The sequence below is a fragment of the Zalophus californianus genome, chromosome 4 (assembly GCF_009762305.2).
Source record: "Zalophus californianus isolate mZalCal1 chromosome 4, mZalCal1.pri.v2, whole genome shotgun sequence".
NCBI lineage: Eukaryota > Metazoa > Chordata > Mammalia > Carnivora > Otariidae > Zalophus > Zalophus californianus.
In genome coordinates, this window is record NC_045598.1 from 18,116,029 (window position 1) to 18,139,208 (window position 23,180).

The 23,180-nt window shown below is 48.4% G+C and overlaps 1 protein-coding gene across 6 annotated transcripts in view; it reads left to right on the forward strand.

The window, feature by feature from the left end:
- NIPAL3 (NIPA like domain containing 3) overlaps positions 1–23,180 on the forward strand; it is a 67,565-nt gene that overhangs the window by 27,192 nt on the left and 17,193 nt on the right. For 5 of the 6 annotated variants that reach the window (XM_027575978.2, XM_027575735.2, XM_027575650.2 and 2 more), the window contains 9 exons: positions 642–710; positions 2,258–2,429; positions 5,054–5,113; positions 7,628–7,773; positions 11,361–11,457; positions 13,760–13,895; positions 15,770–15,858; positions 17,532–17,595; positions 19,787–19,881. In XM_027575978.2, the coding sequence (XP_027431779.1) occupies positions 642–710; positions 2,258–2,429; positions 5,054–5,113; positions 7,628–7,773; positions 11,361–11,457; positions 13,760–13,895; positions 15,770–15,858; positions 17,532–17,595; positions 19,787–19,881 (928 nt within the window). Of the gene's footprint in view, positions 1–641; positions 711–2,257; positions 2,430–5,053; positions 5,114–7,627; positions 7,774–11,360; positions 11,458–13,759; positions 13,896–15,769; positions 15,859–17,531; positions 17,596–19,786; positions 19,882–21,061; positions 21,094–23,180 lie in introns of all 6 variants that reach the window. The other variant, XM_027575916.2, reaches the window with a different exon arrangement.

Below are 23,180 nucleotides of genomic sequence, written 5' to 3' on the forward strand. Positions count from 1 at the left end.
TCTTCCTATCATTTCTTTATATTTCCTAATTATTGTACAATGAATATATGTCTGGTAATTGTCTTCTAAAGTTAAAAGAAGATGCCATGCTAAAGGATCTGAACCTTATTCTTAAGGTTCAGAAGTTAAATGTTTGTAAATGAAATCATTAAAAATGCCCTAAGCAGATTAGTCAGTTTAAAGAGTCTCATTGAGACCCCTCTGGGAACACGAAGACTCCATTGATAAAATGGCAAATAGTATCCCCGCCTGTGTTTCTCTTTTAAATTCTGATTTCTGAATGTTGCTTTCCTGCACAAGACTGCAGTGAGTCAGTACCTTAAGGAAAGAGCAGAGCAGATTTAGGCCTTATCAGGTCACTGTGACCGGTGGACAGAGGACATTGCTTTCTGGAAGTGTCCAGCTCAGGGCAGTGTGTTGTAAACCAACAAGGCAGCCGCATTAACCTTGAGTAGTAAAATGTAAAAGTCCAATAAAAGGCCTGGGATGTAGCTTTGTGGGTGGTGGATGTTTTTCTGGTTTTGTTTTGCGACAGTGAACAGTGGGGTTTCCTATGCCGCCCCCCCGCAACCCCCAGCACCGCCCCGGGGCCCTTTAGCTTAGACCCAGCTCACATCTGCTTCTGTGAACTTTCCTTACAGGAAAACTTGATCGGCGCCCTTTTGGCAATTTTTGGGCACCTTGTGGTCAGCATTGCGCTTAACCTACAGGTAAGTCTCAGTCACTAGCACTGTCTGGGGGCAGAGATACAGCTGGTCAGCCGGGATGTCCAGTGCAGGCCCCGCTGCCTCCTCACCATGGGATGTTGCCTACTCCATTCCTGGGCTGGGCCTTAGGCAATCCCTTGCATGTTGTTCCAGAATCTCTCTTGATTCTTTGCCCCCACGTGATTCCCCCCCTCCCTTGACTCTGATCAGACAGCGCTGTCCCTGACTTAGAAGTTGCTGGGGTGCCCTGGAGCAGCTGAGCTGGCCTGTAGCTGTGGTTTGGAGCAGGCTGATAGATTGAGGAGCTCCTGAGGGCACTGCAGGAACTGGTTCCCGGGGTATGCAGATGTAACTGGGAAGCTGCATGTGGTGCTTATTGCCTCCAGGGCAGCTTTTGGCCAGTGGGGGACCGGAGTCTGTAGATAAATGCCCCAGGCTTCCATCCTCTCGTCGCATGGCTCTGAGCCTAGTTTGCAGGGTGTCCCAGAGGGTCCCCAGTGGGATGAGCCCCCGTTGCCCAGGGCACTCACTCTGCACCCTCCAGTGGTCTGCTCCCATCTCTGACTCACTTTCCCACACCCTTACTGTGCCTCCTGGAATCACCTCCCAAATCAACTACCTCCTCCCAAGTCGGGTCTCAGGGACTGCTCTGGGACACCGGGACTGAGACTTGACACCTGCGGACGAGTTAAATCCTACAGCACACTGTCCCACTCCTCTCTGCTGGCACTGCCCAGCTTCTGGTTACGGAGAAGCGCTCTCCCTCCCTGGATCACAGACGTGAACACACACGGGTAACCTGGTACATCTCGGCTCCACGCACGCCCATGTGCCAGAGTGTTCCCATGTGTTTCTGAGGCCACATGGTCTCCTGGCCACTCATCTGGTTCATGCTCTTCTTTCCACAGAGCGGTGTCTCTGCCTCCGCATCTGCCCCTGTGCAGCCCTCAGCACGGCCGCCCCTAAGTGGGAGCTGTGGTCCCTCTAAGTCAGCATGACTGCCTTGCTCGCCTTGGTCACTGCCCCACTTTCTATATCCCAACTGCACACTTCCAGAACAAAGACTTTTGGCCATACTTGGGCCAAGTATCCACCTGAGAGAGGGCAGCGTCCACGGATGCCCCCGGGCTGCCCAGCAGAGCTGCCGGCTCATCTACAGAAGGGAGTGCGGCCAAGCAGCCGCCCCGAGCATGGGGACTCTGGGCACTGCAGTTAGAGTGAGACGTTCAACCTGAAGCCGGGCAACCATGGGGCGGCGTCCTAGACCCCGGCTCCCACTCCGGACTGCACACTGCCTGTGCTGTGCATTAGAAATGCACATTCCCAGGCCTGCCCGGGGAGTGTCTGAGGCTTCCCAGCCAGTTTGAGAACTGCTTAGCGTGACAACCTGGTATTGAGATGGGGATTGCTTGCCTCTTCTCTGAGCCAGGACTCAAAAAAAACCTGACACATCTTCCCAAATAAATGTGGGGGGTAGATTTAGGTTACAGACATCCTAGCTTCTTTTTCCCAAACCTCTGGGCCAATCACCTTCTTTCTCGGATTTCTAGAAGTACTGCCACATCCGCCTGGCAGGATCCAAGGACCCTCGGGCCTATTTCAAGACCAAAACATGGTGGCTGGGCCTGTTCCTGATGCTGCTGGGTGAGCTGGGCGTGTTTGCCTCCTACGCCTTCGCTCCGCTGTCACTGATTGTGCCCCTGGGCGCAGTCTCCGTGATAGGTAAGACCGGCGCCCCTGCCACCACTCCCTGGGACCCACCTGCCTGTGCGACCACCATACTCGGTAAACGAAGCAGCTTCTGCTTGGTAATGTCACTAACACTTACAGAGGCCTTCATACACAGCGGCCCTGCGCTAAGCACTTTACGGATATGAATTCTTCTAATTTTCCTTTTTGAGGGCAACACTGTCATGATCCCCACTTTACAGTTGAGGAAATAGGGGTCCAGGGTGGCAGGGCTGGAGTACAGGATGGTCTGGCTCCCTAATCCATTTTAGATTCAGAAACTTTATCAGAATTGCTGTTTCTCCCATAGAAGGAAGATACAAACTTGCAGCTTTCATCCCAACACTGTCAAGACATCCTAAGCTTTTGTAGGATTCAGATATCTTACACCTCTAACAGATGCACATTCAATTTATTCTCTGATCTTTTTACATCAGCTGACACCACCTCTGAGGCATTGGTCACTTTCTCACCTGCCATTTCTCTGTGATCTCTGTAATCCCGGAACCAGTGTCTCAGAACATTTGAACCAAAGAAAAGACAAAGGAGCTTTGATGTCCGTGTTCCACAAAAAAGAGTAGAATTAGGAAAAAAAATTCTTTTCTTCTTAAATAAAAGATGTTCGTAGATTAGTGAACACAGGAGCGGGGACCGTGAACTTGCGCTGAAATGTTTCCTTCCATTTGCTGGCAGGCCCCACGTGGCCTGGAAGCCCTTCCCTGCTCTTAAAGGAAAAAGTGGTATTTTGAGTAGTCTTTTTCCTCCTGGAGTAAAGAGGGCCTCTTCTACCCCACGGATAAGCACGGCAACCACGCGCCCCGCCTGTGCCCACAGGAGACGTCATCAATCGGTCAGAGCATCCCTTCTTAGAATTCTCAGAGCTTCAGGCAGTCCCCCTAATTACCAGGAGTTGGCAAAGAAGTGGAAACCTATTGCTTTTCCTGATCCCATGAAGGGTCCCTCTCTTTCTTGACCAGGGTTTGCACCCTCGCAGCCCACAAGATGAGTAAGGTCCTCCAACATACTGTGTTCTTTTCCACAAATAATGTTTTAAAATATAATCTCACCATAGAGTTGAGGGCCCAGGGGGAAGGGATGATTGGGCGATGGGCATGAAGGAGGGCCCGAGATATAATGAGCACTGGGTGTTACATGCAGCTGATGAGTCACTAAATCGTACCCCCTGAAACTAACAATACAATATATGTTAGGTAAGTTTAATTTAAATAAAGAAGTTTTTTAAATAAATAAAATATAATATAATCTGAGTGCCTTTAGTTGAGGCAAGTAACCATGCCCAGTCCCAGCCTTTCCTTGTCTTCTCTGGCCCACTTTCTACGTGTGCCACCCTGACAGGGATTGAGGTTCGTCCTCTGCCCGTGACTGACCTCTGAAAAGGCTTCGGAACCTTTCCTTACAATGAGAAACAGGTGACCGAGTGACGAAGTGCTTTAAATATTTGCCTCCAAATTTGAATACTTTAGTAATTCACATAATCAAATTCTTGAAAATAAGAGACCGAAGTAGAATGATGGGTTCTCAGGTATCAGCCACTAGAAATTAAGGGGCTCTCAGAGCTTTGAAGTCACCCAGTAAAAAATAATATTAAAAATAAATATTAGATTAATCGCCACTCTTTGTTGGGTACCTATTACATATCAGTCGCTATTCCAGGGACTTCAGTAGTAATAATAGCTCAGTTATTGAGTATTTACTGTGGACACGTGATTTACATGCATCATCTCATTTAATTGCCCTTATAACTCAGAGAAGGAGGTGCTTTCGGTTGTGGGCTGATGAACCAACATTCAGAGAGAGGGAGAAAGTGAGAGAAGAAAAAGAAGAGAATGAGGCAGTGGGGGGAAGGGAGGGAGGGAGAGGGGAAGGAAGGAATGGACAGAAAAGCGGGAAAGGAGAAAAGGTAGACCCCATTTGTGGTGTTTCTGATTTATATGGTGTAAAGACCGCCACCGTGGCCACTCACACTACACTGGTTTCCTGAATACTTAACAAGCAGCAAGTTGGCCTGAGCTGGATGCAGACTGAGACCCATAGGTAGTGACTCGCCCCAGGACACACAGCCGTGAGGGAAAGCTGAGAACACCATCCAGGTCTGTTCATAGTAATGCCAGCCCCATCCCTCCGGGCAGCGACAAAGAAGTTTGAGAAGGAGAGAAGAACCAGGGGGAGAGCGTCAGAGGTAGTCATAGCCACGGAAGGAGTAAGAGCCGGGGTCCGGCACCCCTTACCAGCTGCGTAGTCCTGAGCAACTCCTTCACCTCTCCTAGCCTCAGTGTCCCATTTTTCAGATGGCACCCACCTCGATGGGTAGATGTGCCAGAAAGAACTTGTGCGAATCCCCTGTCACCCTGCAAGTACTCAACACCAGTGCTCCTGGACTTGTAGGAAATCCTCAGGAAGGCTCAGAGAGGAGCCTCCCTTTCTGAGATGGAATAACAGAGGAATCAGAAGGACTGAGTTTTGGGGAGCAGAAGGGAGAGGTTAGGAAGTCCCAAGCCCTAAGGCAAATGAGTCTACCCTAGGGCCTGGGCAAAGGGACTCCATCGGACTGATAGCAGCCTCAATTTTCTTTTCCCTGTGCTTTTATTTTTTTATAGCTAGTGCCATCATAGGAATCATATTCATCAAAGAAAAATGGAAACCTAAAGACTTTCTGAGTAAGTTCACTGATTTGAGCTCCTGTTCTTAATTCTGTGCTTGTGCTGTTTGTTCATTATAAAGCCAGCTCACCCCAATTGAGAGATCATCCATCTCCTGCTCCCTTCCGTGTTGTATATTCCACCCTCATCAGCTCCTGAGAGCTGGGTTTTTCCTGGGTAGTTCCCAAATCTGGCTACACAACAGAATCATCTGTGAGATTTCTTAAAAGGGGCTTGATTTCATTCCATTCAATCAATATTTATTGAGCATCTATTGTTGGGATTTTAGGAGGCCTGATGAAAGGCCCCCTCTTTACCTAAATGAGTTCTAAAGCAAATGGGAAACATGGAAGTCAGGAGTTATTCTTTATTACTTATGCATGCAGCCAGAGGAACTTGCTCACGCAGCCCGGTTTGGGAACCACTGTCCTGAATCATTGTTATAGGATAAGAGCAAGATGGAGCCAGGAGGCTGAAAAAAGAAAGAATCCTACACTGAAAAAAGCAGAGCTACTGCTCAGCAAATATACGATGCCAAGACCAAAAGACTCAGAGTGATTTGCAGTAGTCCTGATGGCAGAGGGGGCGATGCAGGGGTAGCGGGGCTGATTCTGAGACCAGTGTAGTTTTATGTCCCTTCCAGGCTCACTCTAGAAAGTCCTGGTATAAGAGACATGCTAGTCCAGGCAGTGCCCTATGTGAATTTAAAGAAGATGGCCCCTCTGGGCATCTGTGGTTCCATGGGCACATGCCTTGGTGAGCAGAGCATGGGCTAGATTTTAGCCCTCACCCCTTCAGCTAGGTGTTTTTATGCAGTGAGCAACTTATACAACTGTACATGGCTGTCCTGCCTAAAGTTTTATTAAATTCAGTAAACATTCACCCAATGCTAGACCTGTGCTGAACACCACAGGCATGGAGATGAGTAAGACCTTTCCCTGCCTGAAGAAAACTTAAGACAACAGTCTTGTATATCTTAGCACAGAACTTACTGTTGAGTTTAACCATGGTTCATTCATTCATTGAAAAATTGAGGGGAACCTTATAAGGCCCAGAATGAAAATTAAAGACATTTAATGTGGTATCACATTTTTGGGAGACAATGGAATGAAATATGTAGATAGTTCTATCCAGAAATATCCAGAGACCTGGGGTCACCATGTGTAGCTCAGAACTCACAGCCCTTTCCAGCTTGCCTGGGGCGAGAGGCTTTTCACGAAATCTACATAGTTCAGCTGGAGTGTGACAGGACCCAGGGCAAGAGTCAGGAGACTCCCAGGCCCCACTAACAGTCTCTGACAAGTCTGTGGAATAGAATATTGATAGTATTTGGACTGGTCCCTTGTGACTAGGTTAACTAGCAGATGGGAAATGATAAGGTCATTTTTAAAAGGTACATGGTAGGCTCTGAAGGTTTGCTTGTGAGATTTTGTTATATTTGTTTTTTTTTTTTTTATGTTGCCCATAAAGTGATTCTGACTTTCAAACCTTCCCTGTAAAATGCACACTGAAACTATGGTTCAGTAGCAGAATGGCTACTATGAAGAAGAAAAAAGAGGCAGTCTTACTCTAATACTGTCCCAGTGGGAGTAGAAACTGGTGCAACCAGTTTGGAAAACCATTTGACAGTAACTACGAAGCTGAAGGTCCACATATCCCCTGACCTGGGAATTCCCACTCCTAGTTTAATACCCAAAAGAAATACGGACAATGTGTTTTCCAAATGACATACTCATAGCAACAGTATTTGTTATAACCCTGAAGAGTATTTAAAGACCCATCAGCAGGCAGAATGGATAAATTGTGTCACACACCATAGGGGTGTGAGAATGAAGGAACCACCCCTACACTCCACACCAGGATACGGGTGAATCTCACAAACTCACAGACATCGTCTTACGTAAACACAGACACAAGAAATCATATAGTACGAGTCCACTTACAGAAAGTACAAAAGCAGGCCGACGCTCAGTTGCTGGTAGAGGTCAGCGTTACCCCGGGGCTGCATCTAGTGATTGGAAGGGGACACAAGAGAGGATGTTGGGTCCTGCTAACGTTCCCTTTCTTGATCTAGGTGCTGGTTACATGGGTGTGTTCACTTTGTGAGAATTCATTGAGCACTTTTTGGTCTACGTGCCATACCTCACTGAAATTTTTTAACATTAAATGTCATTTTTTAATTCTATTTTTTTAGAAGATTTTATCTATTTATTTGACAGAGAGAGTACAAGTAGGGGCAGCAGCAGAGGGAGAGGGAGAAGCAGGCTCCTCGCTGTGCAAAGAGCCTGATGTGGGACTCGGTCCCAGGACCCTGGCATCATGACCTGAGCAGAAGGCAGATGCTTAACTGACTGAGCCACCCAGGAGCCCCCCTAAGTGTTACTTTTTTAAATAACAATAAGGGAGATGATCTATTTGTGAAGTGAAGAAAAACCAAAAATAGCAGGTCATCATGTGTTGCCCTAAAAACACATAGGGGCCTGAAGCCAGCACCTGAAGTGAGCCTATGACAGCCTCCCCCCTTCCCTGCAGGGCGCTACGTCTTGTCCTTCGTTGGCTGTGGTCTGGCCATCGTGGGCACCTACTTGCTGGTGACATTCGCACCTAACAGTCATGAGAAGATGACGGGCGAGAACATCACCAGGCACCTCGTGAGCTGGCCTTTCCTCTTGTACATGGTAAGAGAAGCACTGGTCCTACCCGCTATGGCAGGAGGGAGTATCAGGTCCTAGAACCTGGGAACCTGAATCTCCAGCAACAGGGGATTCGAGTGAATCGTGACGTATTTTCCAGCACCGAGGACCGTGCTTATGGAAAATAGGTAGTTCACGAGGAAATGCTTTTTCCACTTATGTTCCGAGTAATGCCTAAATCTGCATAGATAATATGATAATTTTAGTTTTTAGAGATATTGTAGGTGTGTATATATAATGTATCACTAAAGGACTGGAAGGAAAAAACAGAGATTCCATCCATTGTTGTCTCTGGGAGCTGGAATTATGATTGAGTTTTCATTTCACCTTTGTCTTTATGCATCATTCGAAATTTCTACAGTGAGCATTTAAGACTTTTATGGTAAAAAAAAAAACAGTTAAAATTTTAAACAGTCATAGACATGTTATTTATTTATTTTTCCCAGCATCACACAGCTGGTAGAAGCTAATAGAAACACGGGAGACACTGAAACAGTCTCCTAAACTCCCAGCCCCCGTTACGTCCCATGTTAGGTCTACAGATAAACTGATTGAGGAAGCATGTAAGGCATTTGATATCACAAGCAACTACTATATATTTCTATTCCAAGACGGGCACTGTGCCAAATACTTTCTTACATATCATCTCAAATCCTCCCAACTGCCCTACAAGGTAAATATTTTCTCCCCATTTTATGGATGAGAAAACTGAAGCTCAGGGAGGTGGGCTGACGGCCCAGAGTCCCATGAGTGGAGCTGGACTCGCAGCCGGCTTCCTTTGCCATGGCCTGCTGACAAAGGCCGGCACTGTCTTTCCTCTGATACGAGCAGCCTGGCACTGCTCTACAGACCTGGAACATTCTTTTTCCTTAGTTTGCTCACAAGGCCGAGGATGGATTTCCCCAGGATTGGGACTGGGTCATCTCCCTACCTCTAGCCAGCCCCACTGCGCACCTGGTGGGCGTGGAGAAACGGCTGCAGGACAGAGCCAAAGAACCCCCCTCTTCAGGAAAAGCTTAACTCCAGAACACAGAATTTTCTCTCAGGGAGCCCTGGGCTTGAATCTGTCACGTGCTGTGTGGCCTCGGCCAAGTCACCTACCTGGAAGCTCTGCCTCCTTCTCTGTAAGCTGGTGGGAGTCACTGGACCGGGGCTGGTGGCTGGGGCGGGGAGATGCAAGGTGGTATGGGAATCACCCAGCACTTGGCAGGTGCCCAGTGACCCACTCAATTTGTCTTCCTGACTCATGTCTGCGAGGCAGTGCGGCTGTAACCAAATTCAAGGTGGGTGGCTGCTTGGGGTGCAAATGGAACACAACCAGAGGAAGTGTTAGAAAGCAAAGAACTTTCACTCCTTGTCACAAGTAAGGAGACAGGGAGATTGCTCTCAAAGCACTGTCTCCCCTTGGGGTGAGTGCGGAAGCTTTTATGTGGTGTGCTAGGGGGGTATGGACAGAGAGCTGGGTACATAAGAAACATACATTTTCTGCTACTTAGGCCCTTTGGTTCAACTGTACATGCTTAGCATGTCAACATGCTAGGGCAGACATTGTAAGTTCAAAAAAAATGGCAGACAACCCCTCCCATAGGAGGAGATCTTAGTATTAGGATGACCTAAAGGTAACTTTAGGGCAACAGAGAGGGCTTCTGAGCAGGCACTGATCTTTGGTATGGCTCCTGCAGGGGGTACCCAAGTGGAATCCCTGGCCACACCTCTCCTTGGTGGGAGCTGTTTGTTCTGCAGAACAGACACATTCTTTCCCTGCGTTTGTCTCCCCACCCCGCCCCCATGGCTTTCAGTCCTCTGGATTGAGTAACTCCCTTTTGTGCCCTAACACTGCCAGCTAGAGAGATCTGGCCAAATCAAATCCAGTCAATATTTATTGTCTGCCAGGTGCCAAACACTGTGGACATCGGGCTGACGGTAGGTACACTGGCAAGCATAGCAGTAACAGAGAGGGTTGATGGAGTTGTCCGGGAACCGTGTCCTACACCAGAAACTAATGTGACATTGTGTCAACTATACTTCAAGAAAGACAGAAAGAAAAACAGGAAGGAAGAGGAAGGAAGAGGGAAGGAAGGAGGGAGACATGCCCCCAGAACTCAAGGTCACCCACACAGCCATCTTGCAGCAGAAGGCCAAGCGCTATTCCAGCATGCATTTCGGCATAGTGAAGAATGACTGGAAAACCGGACCCCCTGAGTGCACGCCCGATGATTAGGAATGTTGATGAGTAACTCACCCGCTTGATGATGTATTCTGCAGCGATTAAAGATAATTATGACAACTTCATAAAATATGGGAATTGTTTTTGGTGACTAAAAACAGCCCAGCACAAAATTGTGCGTTGACTATGATGACAAGTAGATAAAATATGTATTCACGGCAACAAAGACAGGAAGAAACAGGAAAATGAAAACAGCTGGGTTTTTTTTATGGTCTCTAATTATGAGGAATTTAAAATTTTTTCAAAATGCCCATTAATGTTTCTGCATTTGTTGTTATGATAAATGCACTTTGGGAGGAGGTCAGGGTAGGCAAATGGAGCCAAGCCACTGTCAAAGTTCGCTGCTTTCATTTTACCGGGTGCTGGAGCTGGCCTGACTTCTTGGGAAAATGTTGCCGGATGTCTGGGCCCTTAAGGAGTGGAACGGACCATTGTTAAGGCAAGGAGGGAACTCCAACCTCACACTGACTGAGCGCCTTCTATGCCCCAGGCCCTAGGCCTCCCAGGTTCATGCAGTGTAGCCTAGTGGGAAGGTGCACAGGCCCTGGAGCCAGACTGTCCAGGTTCAGATCCTGGCTCTGCCCTTGTATTAGCTTCCGATTGTGGTAGTGCCTACTTCATAGACTCATTGTGCTGATTGAATGACTTTAATATAGACACAATGTTGAGAACGGTGCCGGGTGTATTTATGAGTTCAATAAGTATTAGCAGTGATCATGGCGTTAAAGGAAGAATCATTATCCCCATTTCACAGAGGAGGTAAGCGAGGTTTAAAGAAGCTAAGTGACTTGCCCAAGGTCACACAACTGTTTTAGAAGTGGATCCAGTTTCAAACTTGGGCCTCCCTGACTCCAGATGTCTTTGTCTTTCTCCCCCACCAAGCACACACTTTAGAGGCATGGTTAGGGGATGGGGGCCTGTATACTTGTCCACTTCTCCCAGAGAGCTCTTCTCCTCAGTGAGCAAGTATCTCCCTCTTTGACCGACCTTCAGGGGTCACCCACATGGGGTTCCCCGCAGAGCAGCGAGGTGGGAAGAAACCTTCTCAGCCTGATCCTGGCCATCCAAGACAGGGTGCGTGTGTGGCCAGCACATCGCCCTCAAAGCTCCGAGGTGAACTCCTTGTCGGTGTTCCCCAGGGGGTAGAGATTCCCGCAGAGTTCATTCAGAATCCCCTCCTTTTCCATGGAAGTCTGTCAGTGGTTTGGGAAATCTGGCTGTTCAGGCCCCTTTCAATCCTGAGGGTCCATGACTTCAGCAGCATCAACGCCAGCCAAGCCCGCCAGCGTCTCCCAGTCTTGCCCACGTCTGCCCCGCTGACCGCCCCGCTTGCTGCTTTCCACAGCTTGTGGAGATCATCCTGTTCTGCCTGCTGCTGTACTTCTACAAGGAGAAGAATGCCAACAACATCATCGTGATTCTTCTCCTGGTGGCATTACTCGGTAGGTGGGGGTCTGGGGGGTTGAGTGTGGCCGCCATCTGGTAGTGCCACAAGGTCCCCGTGGACGGGAGGTGGCTTCCATCAGTCCTGTCAGGCTGCTGACTGTGTCCGGTGTCCTGGCTCAAATACCCGGAGTCCCCTACGTGCCAGGAACAGTGTGGAAACCATCCACAGGGGTGAACAAGACAGACGGCCCCCTGCCTTCGGGGGGCGGGGGGGGCCTCCGTTCCGAAGGCAGGAACAGCCAGTAAGCAAGTAGACGGATGTATAGAAGAGAGACACAGTGGGGCAGTGAGGATCATGGTGACAAAGGGGAGAGCAGAGTGAGGGTGAGGCGGGGCAAGAAGATAGAGGCGGGCAGGCTCCAACAACTGAGTCCTTAGGATTTCAGGTAAACCTGTCAGGCTAGGAATGAGTTCTGGATTCAGAAGCAGGAACCGAGTTTGCTCTCTCATTTTTTTTATTTCTCTCTCCTCTTGGAGGGATGGGTGCCATGTGGGAGACGGCTCCTACCTCAGACGGAGGCGAGGCCTGACCCCTCACAGAGCCTAACACGCTTGATAGAGCTGTGAGGACCCGAGCTTCCAGGGGAAGAGGTGGGGGATGCCCTCCTGCTGCCTCCTGGGGACTCTGTGGCCTCGGGCTGGTGACCCCCTCCTGTTTAAGCCACACTGTCTTCTCAACCTGGGCACAGGAGAACGCCCAAATCCCAGGGGGCAGAGCAGGGTTAAATGAGATGGGCACGAGTGCCCGAGCTGTGTTGCTGGTCTTCTGTCCTTCCCACACTGAGCCCCCACTCCACCCCACCCCTCAGCCCTACAGATAGGGGCCACCATAGGACAAGGTTCCATTATTTTGATATTTTTAAAACAGCTTTATTGAGGGTGCCTGGGTGGCTCAGTCATTAAGCGTCTGCCCTCAGCTCAGGTCATGGTCCCAGGGTCCTGGGATCGAGTCCCACATCGGGCTCCCTGCTCGGCGGGAAGCCTGCTTCTCCCTCTCCCACTCCCCCTGCTTGTGTTCCCTCTCTCGCTGTGTCTCTCTCTGTCAAATAAAGTAAAATCTTTAGAAAAATAAATAAATAAAATAAAACAGCTTTATTGAGATATAATTTACATACCGTAAAATTCACCTGTTTAAAGTATACAGTATAAACAGAACCCTCTAATAGGTGGCTTTTGTGACCGACGTCTTTCAGGGAGCATAACTCATTAGAGGTTTGTCCCTGGGGTAGCGAATATCAGTGGTCCATTCCTTGGTGATCTTGTTTTCAAAGCAGTTTGGGACGTCACGGTCCCCAAATGTCCTCTCTGGAGAGTAGGGAGGCCAGAAGGTTCTAAGGAGCGTTGGCCGCTCTCCCTCTGTCCCCTTCTGACTAACAGGGACACACCCTCATGAAAGTGCCTGTCCTAACTGACAGCAGATGTTTGGAAACCGTCATCGAGGTCGTGGGGGGCCCAGAAGCCGCTGTGTGTGATGGGCTGTTAGCAAGAGGGAAAACGAGGAGAAGCGGAGAAAAACAGGAAAGCTGAGCCCTTCAGCCAGAATAAGGGGCTTCGTTCGTACCCGGACTTGGGGGTGGTTTCTTTTAACTCCTGCTTTGGCCGGGGAGATAGGGGGGAGGTCCGACAGTTGGCAGCCATTTCTGCACCACTGGGTAAAGCAGCGGTCTCCACGGTGAGGTGAGCAGTGATATCTCCGGCACCTGTTTTATAACGTGCATACCCTATAAGCACAGTATTACATGAGTATCATTTTAAAATGCACAAACACCTGTATTTTGGAAAAGATTGTGCATGTGCCCAGGGGTAGGATCCCAAAATATTTGGAGATCTATCTTTGTCTAATGAAATGTTTTTTTAAAAATACAAGTGAGTGAGCATTAAAAAAAAAGAGAGAGAGAGCGCGCTCTTGACGCACCACATGTTTGTTTTCCCTGTGATTATCATGAGAATGATACTCAAAGGAAATTCATGTCTCCATTCAAGGATGATTTTGACCTCCCACCATGGTCCAGGCACAGCGCTGATTACTCTGCTGTTGAGAGACTTAAACTCAACGCCCTTTCTTGCTGGAGTTCAGAGGCGACACTTGGAAGCGCCTGTCGGTATTTTGCCTCCCTCTCTTCTTGGACAGAGCACACAGATAGTGGGCAGCTCTCAGAAGTTCCGCCTCCCATGGCGTCTTTGACGCCCCGGGGTGGCCCTGCCAGTGCCCGCTCCATCTTTTTCACCCCACCCTTCAGAGTCATAAACTGAACCTTCAGGTCTGATGCCCTCGCTTCATCCCCGTTCGCCCCGCAGGCTCCATGACGGCGGTGACCGTGAAGGCCGTGGCTGGGATGCTTGTCTTGTCCACACAGGGGAGCCTGCAGCTTGACTACCCCATCTTCTATGTGATGTTCGTGTGCATGGTGGCCACTGCTGTCTACCAGGCCGCGTGAGTTGCCACTTTTCCTGCTGGGCCACTCCACGTTTGGGGGTCTCTTCCATTTCTTGGGCCTGATTTCATTTGTCTTTGAAGCTGTAGGGAAGGCAGAACATTCAAGCACAGCCTGTCACCAAGGCTCAGCATCCACTATGGAGAGAGGGGTCGCTGATTTGCTGGGTTGTACTGTGGAGGGACTCCGTGCCACTTGAAAGATGAAGCCTGGAGTGGGTGTGTTTTTCTCTCTGCCTCAAACTGGGAGAAGAGGCAGCCTCACTTTCCCTCTGCGCCAAGGCAGACGTCTGTTTGAGGGACTGTAGAAGAACCTGTGTGGTCCCCATGAGGCACCGCTTTGTTTGCTAGGTGGAACACAGCAAGTTGTCCTTTCTTGTCTGTCTCCAAGAATCTTCCCCAGAGAGTGACAGGCTCATTTCTCTCGGTGGTCCTGAGGGTAGGCCTGGGCCTTGTTCCCATCTGAGACCCGGTCATCCGCAGAGGGCCTGGGAGGGCCTGGGATGGCCCTGCGGGGGACAGGAGGGTGAACAGTGCAGAGCTCAGTGTGGCACTTGAGGCTGATCGATCCTGGGCAGGGCAGGCCCCAGGCCCCCAGCAGCCAGGGCTCACTGTCCCCTAGCGGTAGCCTCGAGCAGTTGTTGGAGTGACCGCTGCTGTGGGGGCATCAGGGGAAGCCACTCACACACCCCACTTTCACAGGAACTTAAATTCATTTGACGCCCCCCCCCCACAGAACCCCTTTGAAGCAGATGATACCATCCTCATTTTGCATTTGAGAAACCGAAGGGGCAGGGCTGAGATATGAACCCAGGCATCAGGCTCCCCATCCCAGGCCCCTCACCCATCGCCGCTCCGCTCCAGGCCTCTGCCTCAGCTTCTCTAGGATCAGGTTCCTTGTCCGCAACTGGGAATAACTGCAGCCCTTCCCTGAGAGAAGCATGAAGCCCTCCGTGCCGTCCCCAGGAAAACCTCCCGAAAATCTCAGCCTCTTTTATGATTAGGCCGACTATGATTATTACTGTCCTGAGTCCTACTACAGAGATTCTGGTCATCACCCTCGAGCCGTCCCAGCACCAGGCTCTGTGCTGAGCACTCCAGGGTTACAGAGAAGAGTCCAGTGCCCCGGCCGCCTCCTGGGGAGCTTCTCACTCACCCAGTCAGCACACAGCCACACAGCCACCGAGGGCCTCCTGTGTGCCAGGCCCCTGGGCCTTCCGCCACGGGGCAGGACCAATAGTCACTGTCCTCGGGGCACTGCCAGCCCTGTGAACGGATGAGTACAGCCGAGTGGGAAGTCTGTCACGATACAAGCAACTACGTAGTGATACCTAAAATGCTCCACAGAGAATGGACAAAGAATATATTCCGAAATGAGGGAGTGTAGATCGTAGATGCAGAGAGGAGGGATGATTCTAATTTTCTCTCTCTCTTTTGCCTGCATTTGTTGCAGTGAGCACATTATTTTTTCATTAAGAAAAAAATTTGTTTAAAACAAAAAAATGACAGCGACAGGCGGAACACTGTGAGTGCCGTAGGAGTTTCTTGGACTGTTCGCGAGAACAGGACGGCCCTTTCTAGGGGGGGGTGGGGATGCCGGGGACAGCGACGTGAGGAGGAGGGTGTCTCGGGTGGGCGAGAACCATGTGGCCAGAGGTGTGAGACCGGGAAGGCATGGTCCCCTTGGGGAACAGCGGTGGACCTCAGGCTCTGTGGACAAATGGGAGTGAAGCATGGACCCTAGACCCAGAGACGCAGCGGGATGGCATCTTTCTTCATGTGCTATCTTCATATTTCAAGCTAAGCCTACCGTCACCGGCTCGCACCTCAGCCTTTCTGACAGGCCCACTGACCAGAGTGCTCTTGTATTGAAGGTTTTTAAGTCAAGCCGCACAGATGTACGACTCCTCTTTGATCGCCAGCGTGGGCTACATTCTGTCCACTACCATTGCCATCACAGCAGGTAAGGGTGGCAACTGCTAGATTTCTGTCTCCTACCTTAGCAGCAGTGACGTTACCCCAGTGTGGAGGGATGAGGCTCTGCCTCTGTCAAAAGGCCGACTCTGCTGACGTTCTCCTGTCAGTTGTATATGGTTTCATGGAGAAAGTGCGGGATTTTGAGCCAGAGAGACCTGGGCCCCAGCACAGACACAGAGCTGTGTGGCTCTAACAAAATCACTTACCTCTCTGAGCCTCGGTTCCACGTTCATAAAATGGGAATAACACTCACCTCCCAGAATTGAAATATGTACAACATGTACTCCCGTACAGCTTGTACGAGGTTTCTTTAACAATTTTTGCCATCGTCTGCTAGCTCCACTAAGCGGCCACAGATTTCTTTCTATAATTTCTAGAGGTTATGACTATATGAACATCTGTGACATACGAGGTGGCGGGTAACCTGTCATCATTTTTATATTCCCCTTTCTTCTACTCCACCCCTACTTTTTTTCTTTCTCTAGGTGGCTTCAGAGGCTACAATCATATCAGATTGTGTTTGTTTTTAAGGGGCAGAGAAGACGAAAATCTTCAAAGTGAAAAGACCAATAAGAGCCAGTGCGCCTCCCGTGGAGGAAAGCCTGGCTGTAAGGCCGTATGTTTTGCACTTCAGACGAGCGCTGCTTGAATCCTGCCCGTAGAGGCAGGAGCACGGGAGGCACACAGCCTGCCAGGGGCTGCGTGATGAGCAGACCCGGGGATCCAGTGGGGTGTCCGCCCAGAGCAGCCAAAAAAGTGAACCCAGCGTGAAGATTTAAGTCCTGGTCAAGAACTTGGGTCCAGGCAAGGTTGAAAGGAATAGCCAACAGCACGATGGAGTCAGAAGCTGGGTGGGGATCAGGAGCTCAGGAATACAGCAAGAAGCCCATGGAGGTGAAAGAGTCCAGATAGAGGCTGCTGCAGGGCGGGTGAGGGTGGCAAGCCCATGTCACTCCCGCCTCATAGGAGCAGGCTGCAGGCCTGCCGTCTGCGGGCCACGCGAGGTTAGAAGGCTCTGACAGCTTGACTCGAAGCCTTGCTTTTCCATCTTAAGAAAGACTGGAGAGCGTCACTTGGGTGGCTCCGTTGCTTAAGCGTAGGACTCTTGATTTCGGCTCAGGTCCTGATCTCAGGGTCGTGGAATCAAGCCCCGAATCAGGCTGTGCGCTCAGCACGGAGTCTACTTGGGATTCTCTCTCTCTCTCTCTCTCTCCGTTTGCCCTTCTCGCATCCTGCTCACTAGCTTTCTGTCCCTAAAAAAATAAATAAATCTTAAAAAAAAAAAAAAAATACTGGCGAAGGGGGTTGTGTAAAAACTGGAAAATAAGGTCTGCAGTTTAGTTCTTAGTATGTTTCATTGCGGGGAGGCTGGGTGCAGGGTCCATGTGAACTCTGTACTATTTTTGTGAATCTAATATTATCTCAAAATAAAAAGAAAAAAAAAGATGGAGATAAAAGGGGTATAGGAGGAGAAAGAAGATAATCTGTCCCCCCAAATGACTTTTGTTCCACTCTCCTAACATGTACCCTTGCTGGTCATCAGGCTCCTGACCACTTTGGTTTCCTGCAGGGAAGAGAGCTCAGCCAAATCATAGACAGACTGGCAAGAAGGTGATTTGAAAGCAGCTCACCCGTATTTGCTATTTTCTGCCTCTCCAGGTGCAGTGTTTTACCTGGACTTCATTGGGGAGGACGCGCTGCACATCTGCATGTTTGCACTGGGGTGAGTCCCTGCTCTCTGGCCCCGTTACTGCTCCTGCCTCTCAGGCAGTCTTCTAGAGCCCAGGGAGCAGCCAGAATTCAGAGCTTTGTCCCCCAGAGATGAATGAGCATTTTACCCCACAAAGGGCTTTATCTCCTTCCCCCTTCTTCTCTTTTGGGCTTTAATCTCCTTGTCATTTCTAAAATATCCCACTTTGACACATGAAAAGACTCTCAGCCTCACCCCAGATCACAGAAATGCATTTTGAAGCCACATGAGATTGCCATCATTTTGCAAAAACTCACAGGATTGGTAGTATCCGTGCTGGCAAGAGGATGAGGAGACCAGCTCTCGCCACACTGAAAGGATCTGTGATGCCAGAGGATAGTTTGGCAATGTCAGTAAAAATTATAAATGAGCAATGTTTGATGCAGCCTTCCAAATGGGACACAAAGACACATGTGTGAGGCTATTTATTAATTTAAAAATTAATTGTAGGGATGCCTGGGTGGTTCTGTTGGTTAAGCGTCTGCCTTTTCGGCTAAGGTCATAATCCCAGGATCCTGGGATCGAGTCCCGCATTGGGCTCAAGTAAATAATCGGAAGTAGCCTAAATGCCCAGCAGTAGAATATAGGTTAAATAAATTACGGTATATCCATATAATAAAGCACCGTGCTGCCATTTTGAAAAATTGAGGCCATTCTATAGATGTTGACATAGAACCATGTCTAGGATACATTAAATGGAAAAAGTTACATTTTTAAAATGTATAGTCTACCCTCTGATCTAGCAGTTCCACCTCTAGATATATACCCAAAAGAAATGAGTACATATATTGACAAAATGACTGGTACCTGAATATTTATAGTAGCTTTATTCATCATGTGCTCAAATTGGTTACAACCCAAATGTCTATCAACAGGAGAGTGAAAAACAAATGATGTAGTATATTCAGACAATGGATTCAATATAATAATTAAAAATAATGAACTACTAATACATACAATAAAGTGAATGAACCTTAAAAATATTTACAAGTGAAAGAAACCAAACAGAGTACACACTGTATGATTTAACTTATAAGAAGTTCAAGAACAGGATGGGGCGCCTGGGTGGCTCAGTTGGTTAAGCGTCCGACTCTTGGTTTTGGCTGAGGTTGTGATCTCAGGGTCCTGGGATCGAGCCCCACGTTTGGCTCTGTGCTCAGCGTGGAGTCTGCTTAAGATTCTCTTCCTCTGCCTCTGCCCCTCCTCTCTCTCTCTCTCAGATAAACAGATAGATCTTTAAAAAATAAAATAAAATAAAAAAGAAGTTCAAGAACAGGCAAATCAAGTATTGGATGATAGTGGTCAGTGGCTTCCTCTGGGTTAGCATGGATTGGGAGGGGCACAAGGAAACTTTCTGGGGTGGAGGGATGGAAATGTCTTCCTTGCTGACCTGTGTGGTGATCACAAGATTGTACACACAGGTAAAATTCTTCAAGCACTACATTTAGGGTTTGTGCATTTTACTGCATGTGAATTATACCTCGCCTTTTAGAAAGTGTGCTTATTTAAGCTCTAGGGAAAAGAAAAAAAAAAAGGCTGTAGAAGAATATACCCCTACCTGGAGGAGTGGGACTAGAGGGAGTTTAGAAACTTTCTAACTTTTTCTTTCTCTCCTCCTGTATTGATTGAATTTAGGCCATAAAGAACTTTTATTAAAATATATATATATATTTTTTTTTTAGATTTTATTTATTTATTTGAGAGACAGCGAGAATGAGAGAGAAAGCACATGAGATGGGGGGAGGGTCAGAGGGAGAAGCAGACTCCCTGCTGAGCAGGGAGCCCGATGCGGGACTCAATCCAGGGACTCCAGGATCATGACCTGAGCCGAAGGCAGTCGCTTAACCAACGCCCAAAATATATATATTTTTTAAGGTGAAGTTCTAAGATTCAGGCTAAATGGAAGTAAAGAGCCGTGGGAGTTTTGCCCAGGAAAGTCTAATTTATTCTGATGAACGCGGTGCAGCAGGAAAGGCGTGTGCGGCTGTTCCTTCTCTCCTTTCTGCTCCCTGCCCATCTCAGGCCCGGCGCTGCTCAGCAACAAGCCCCCCTCTGCAGCCTGCGGCCCTCTTTTTCTCTTTTTCCCATTACCCAGGTTGGGAAGTGAGCCCTCCTGCCCTCACTCTGGCCTTTTTTCTCTCCCTCCCTTATCCCTGTTCCCCAGGTGCCTCATTGCATTCTTGGGCGTCTTCTTAATCACACGTAACCGGAAGAAGGCCACTCCATTTGAGCCCTATATTTCCATGGATGCCATGCCAGGTAATGTTCAAACCCCATGTGTCCCTCTGGCCAGCCCATCCGTATAGAATGACTGCGACTTCCTGTTCAAAAAGAGATACCTACTGCTGCGTTTGGTACAGGGAAGGTGTGCTGTGCCGTTATGGTGTGACCGTCTCTCTCTCCCCCTCCCTCTCTTTTTGTTTAAATTTCGCTGTGCCAAATAGGAGGCAGTGGTTGAGGCACCTCCGTTGGTTTTGAGCCCATCTTGCCAGGCCCCGTGTCTATTTTGGGATCTCTTAAAGACAGTCCTGATTCACACTGGATATCATTATGATCTGTACATCAGGCTTCATGCCTGCAAAAGGAAAAAAATCCATTCATCGAGTTGGAGTGGAATGACCAGAGAGGGGAAGGAAAATAGGATGGATGAAATTCAGAGACTATCGCCTCGCTTCTTAGATGCCACAGGAGAGTGGATTGTTCTGGAAAGCCCAATTTCCCAAGGAGCTGGGGGTTCACACTGAGAAGCACGGGCTCAAATGCCTTTAGTCCGTGATGGTAACGAAGGTGTGAATCCGCAGAGTATTGCACAGAAGGGAGTGGGGGGAGTTTGTGGAGAATCAGAGAGTGCCTGCCCAGCCTGAAGGGACCCAGATTAGGAAAGTTAATCCAGGTTTGCTGACCTAAATTCTATAGGTTGCCAGTGACCACTAGCTTCCACTCTTTAAGGCAAAATTAATTTTTATTTTAGATATAAAGATGGAACTCTCTCTAGAACATAATCCCCACCCTTCATTAAGACGCCCTAATGAGCAAACTATAACCCCACTGATGGCATAACAGTACTGTTTACTAAAGCCCTCTGGGATACAGGTGTGTTGTCAGAGCCGACTGAGGTGCCCCTACTTTAAATGGCCCCAAGGTTTCTGTGTCCACTTTTATATTATTTCCTCATCCCTTGCTATCAAGCTGTCGTCTGTCATTCATGCTCTTACCAGCCCGCCTGTGTATAGCAATTCCTGGTCAAACGTCTCATTTGACCCAACTTGTTTGAACTGTGTTTAAAATTAGAATAAACAAGCTCTGAGTCGGGGCCTTAAGCTTACTCCTAGGAGTTAAGTGCATGAGCCTTAGTGCATGGACTTTTAAAAACATCTTATCTGGCTGCTCAGATGCCTTTTTTGCTTACTTCCTTGTTTCTCGGCTGTGTCCCGGATAGATGAGGGCGCTGGATAGCTGAATTCCAGATAGGTGAGGTGTCAACTCTGTGTGTGTGCAAGTACGTATATGTGTCTGCGTGTTTGTGTGTTTACAAACTGTTTATGGGTATGTATCTATGTAAGTATTTGTATATGCGTATATACAAATATACACATGTGTGCGTGCTAGCGCAAAATAGAAGGTAACCTAAGGTAACCTTAGATACCTACATTCTGTGGTCTGTTCGTGGATGTGGCTCTCGGCTTCCTCTTTGTACCTTGTGACCGGTGGGAAGTCAGATCTTGACAAAAGGAGACCCTGCCCTATTGCTGTGGCATGTCAGGACACTTGGGAGTAGACGTGTTCTATACAATGAAAAGCGTGGGCTTGGAGTTCAGGTGGCCTGGATTCAAATCCCAGCTCTACCACCCACCTGCAGTGTGACCTTGGGCATGTCCTTGGACCTCCCAAGGCCTCTGACCCTTACTTGTAAATTGGGATTCCTTCTTTTGGGATAGTGGGATAATATGTTAAAAGGCCCCTTGCACAGTGTTTGGGACTTGGTAGATGCCTGGTTAAATTTGGTTTCACGTCCCTTTTGCTTTAAAAAAAAAAAATCTTCGAAAATTTCAAACATTTGTTTGACCTGATGCAGTGTAGAATATGAAAAATAAAACTGCTTAAAAAGAAGGGGGCGCCTGGCTGGCTCAGTCGGAAGAGCATAGGACTCTTGATCTCGGGGTCATGCGTTCGAGCCCCACATTAGGTGTAGAGATTACTGAAATAGATTTTTTTTAAACTTTAGAAATCAATTAATTAACTAATTAAAATTAAAAAAATAAAGCTGCTTCAGTAGAGTGTCTTTCCTAGCTACTTGGTTTCCCTGGTCAGCACTAGAACCTTGCTGTTGGTCCATCTAGATTGATAGCTTCACAACAAGACCAGTAGCTACAGTTCAAGAGGCATTCAATTTCCAAAAAAATGCACTGCATGTCACAATCTAGAGAGGTTTAAATAATTCTAGCACCTGAAAGACTTCTAAAAAATGAAAAACGAAAAAGCCCTGAGAGCTGGGAGCTGGCCTGGCACTCACATCTGGACCTCGGTGCTCCCTGGCTGAAAAGAAAGAGCTCCCTGGCACATCAGCCTCAAACGGGGGCACTCCGACCATGATAGATCAAGACACAAACAGGACCACTCCATTGTCATGTATGAACGTAGACCACCCCCCAACACTGTTTACCAGTTAACAGCTTGAGCCTCAACATAGCCTTCACTCTCATCTAGATAAGAATTATTAAGATGCCCAGTTACAAAATTAGTCCCACTTCCTGACAGCATCTAATCCAAAGCCAAGCCCTGCTTCCTTAAACCCTCCCCCAAATCGCCTAACAGAAATCCAAATCCTGAACTTTTCTAACACCCTCCTAACTGACACATCCCACAGTCCCCCATGGTAGACATCTCTCTCACTGCAGTGAATCAATAAAGCCACGTCTGTCAGACTCAGTGTAGTCCTGGTGCTCTTTGGCTGAGGAACTGTGAAAAAAATCCAAAAGCTAAACCGTGCCTAGTAAGCCAACCCTTTTTCCTAAGGAGCATGCATCCCTCAGCTTCTCCCAAGCGCCACCCCCCCCGCCTCCAAAATCCAAACCACAGATTCTTAAACTGTACCTTTCAAATGCCCATGAGCTAAGGCTTGCTATGTGAAAGCATAGAGTCTCCCCAGGCCTCTCACGGAGTGGACAAGGCCATGGGCTGTGGTGTCAGATCCCAGCTGTGTGACTTCCAGCAAGTACCTTCGCCTTTTAGAATCTGTTTTCTTGTCCAGATGATGAGGATAGGATTGGGGGGGCCGTTCAGTGGAAGTGCCCGGGGAGGCCGTACAGCATTCCAGTTACGTGTGGGCTTCCGTGTTCAAACCACCTGAGTTTAAATCCTAGCACAGCCACTTGCCCCCTTTGCAACCTCAAGCAAGGTACCTAACCTCTAAGTGCCTCATTTTCCTTATGAGTAGTTGGGAGGATCAGATGATATAGAACTTTTCAACTGGTTAGAACCGGTCTGTGCTTGCTGTTGTTACTGTCATGATCTAAACCCTCAGCCCAGAGCCTGGGCAGAGTAAATAGTCCAGCACC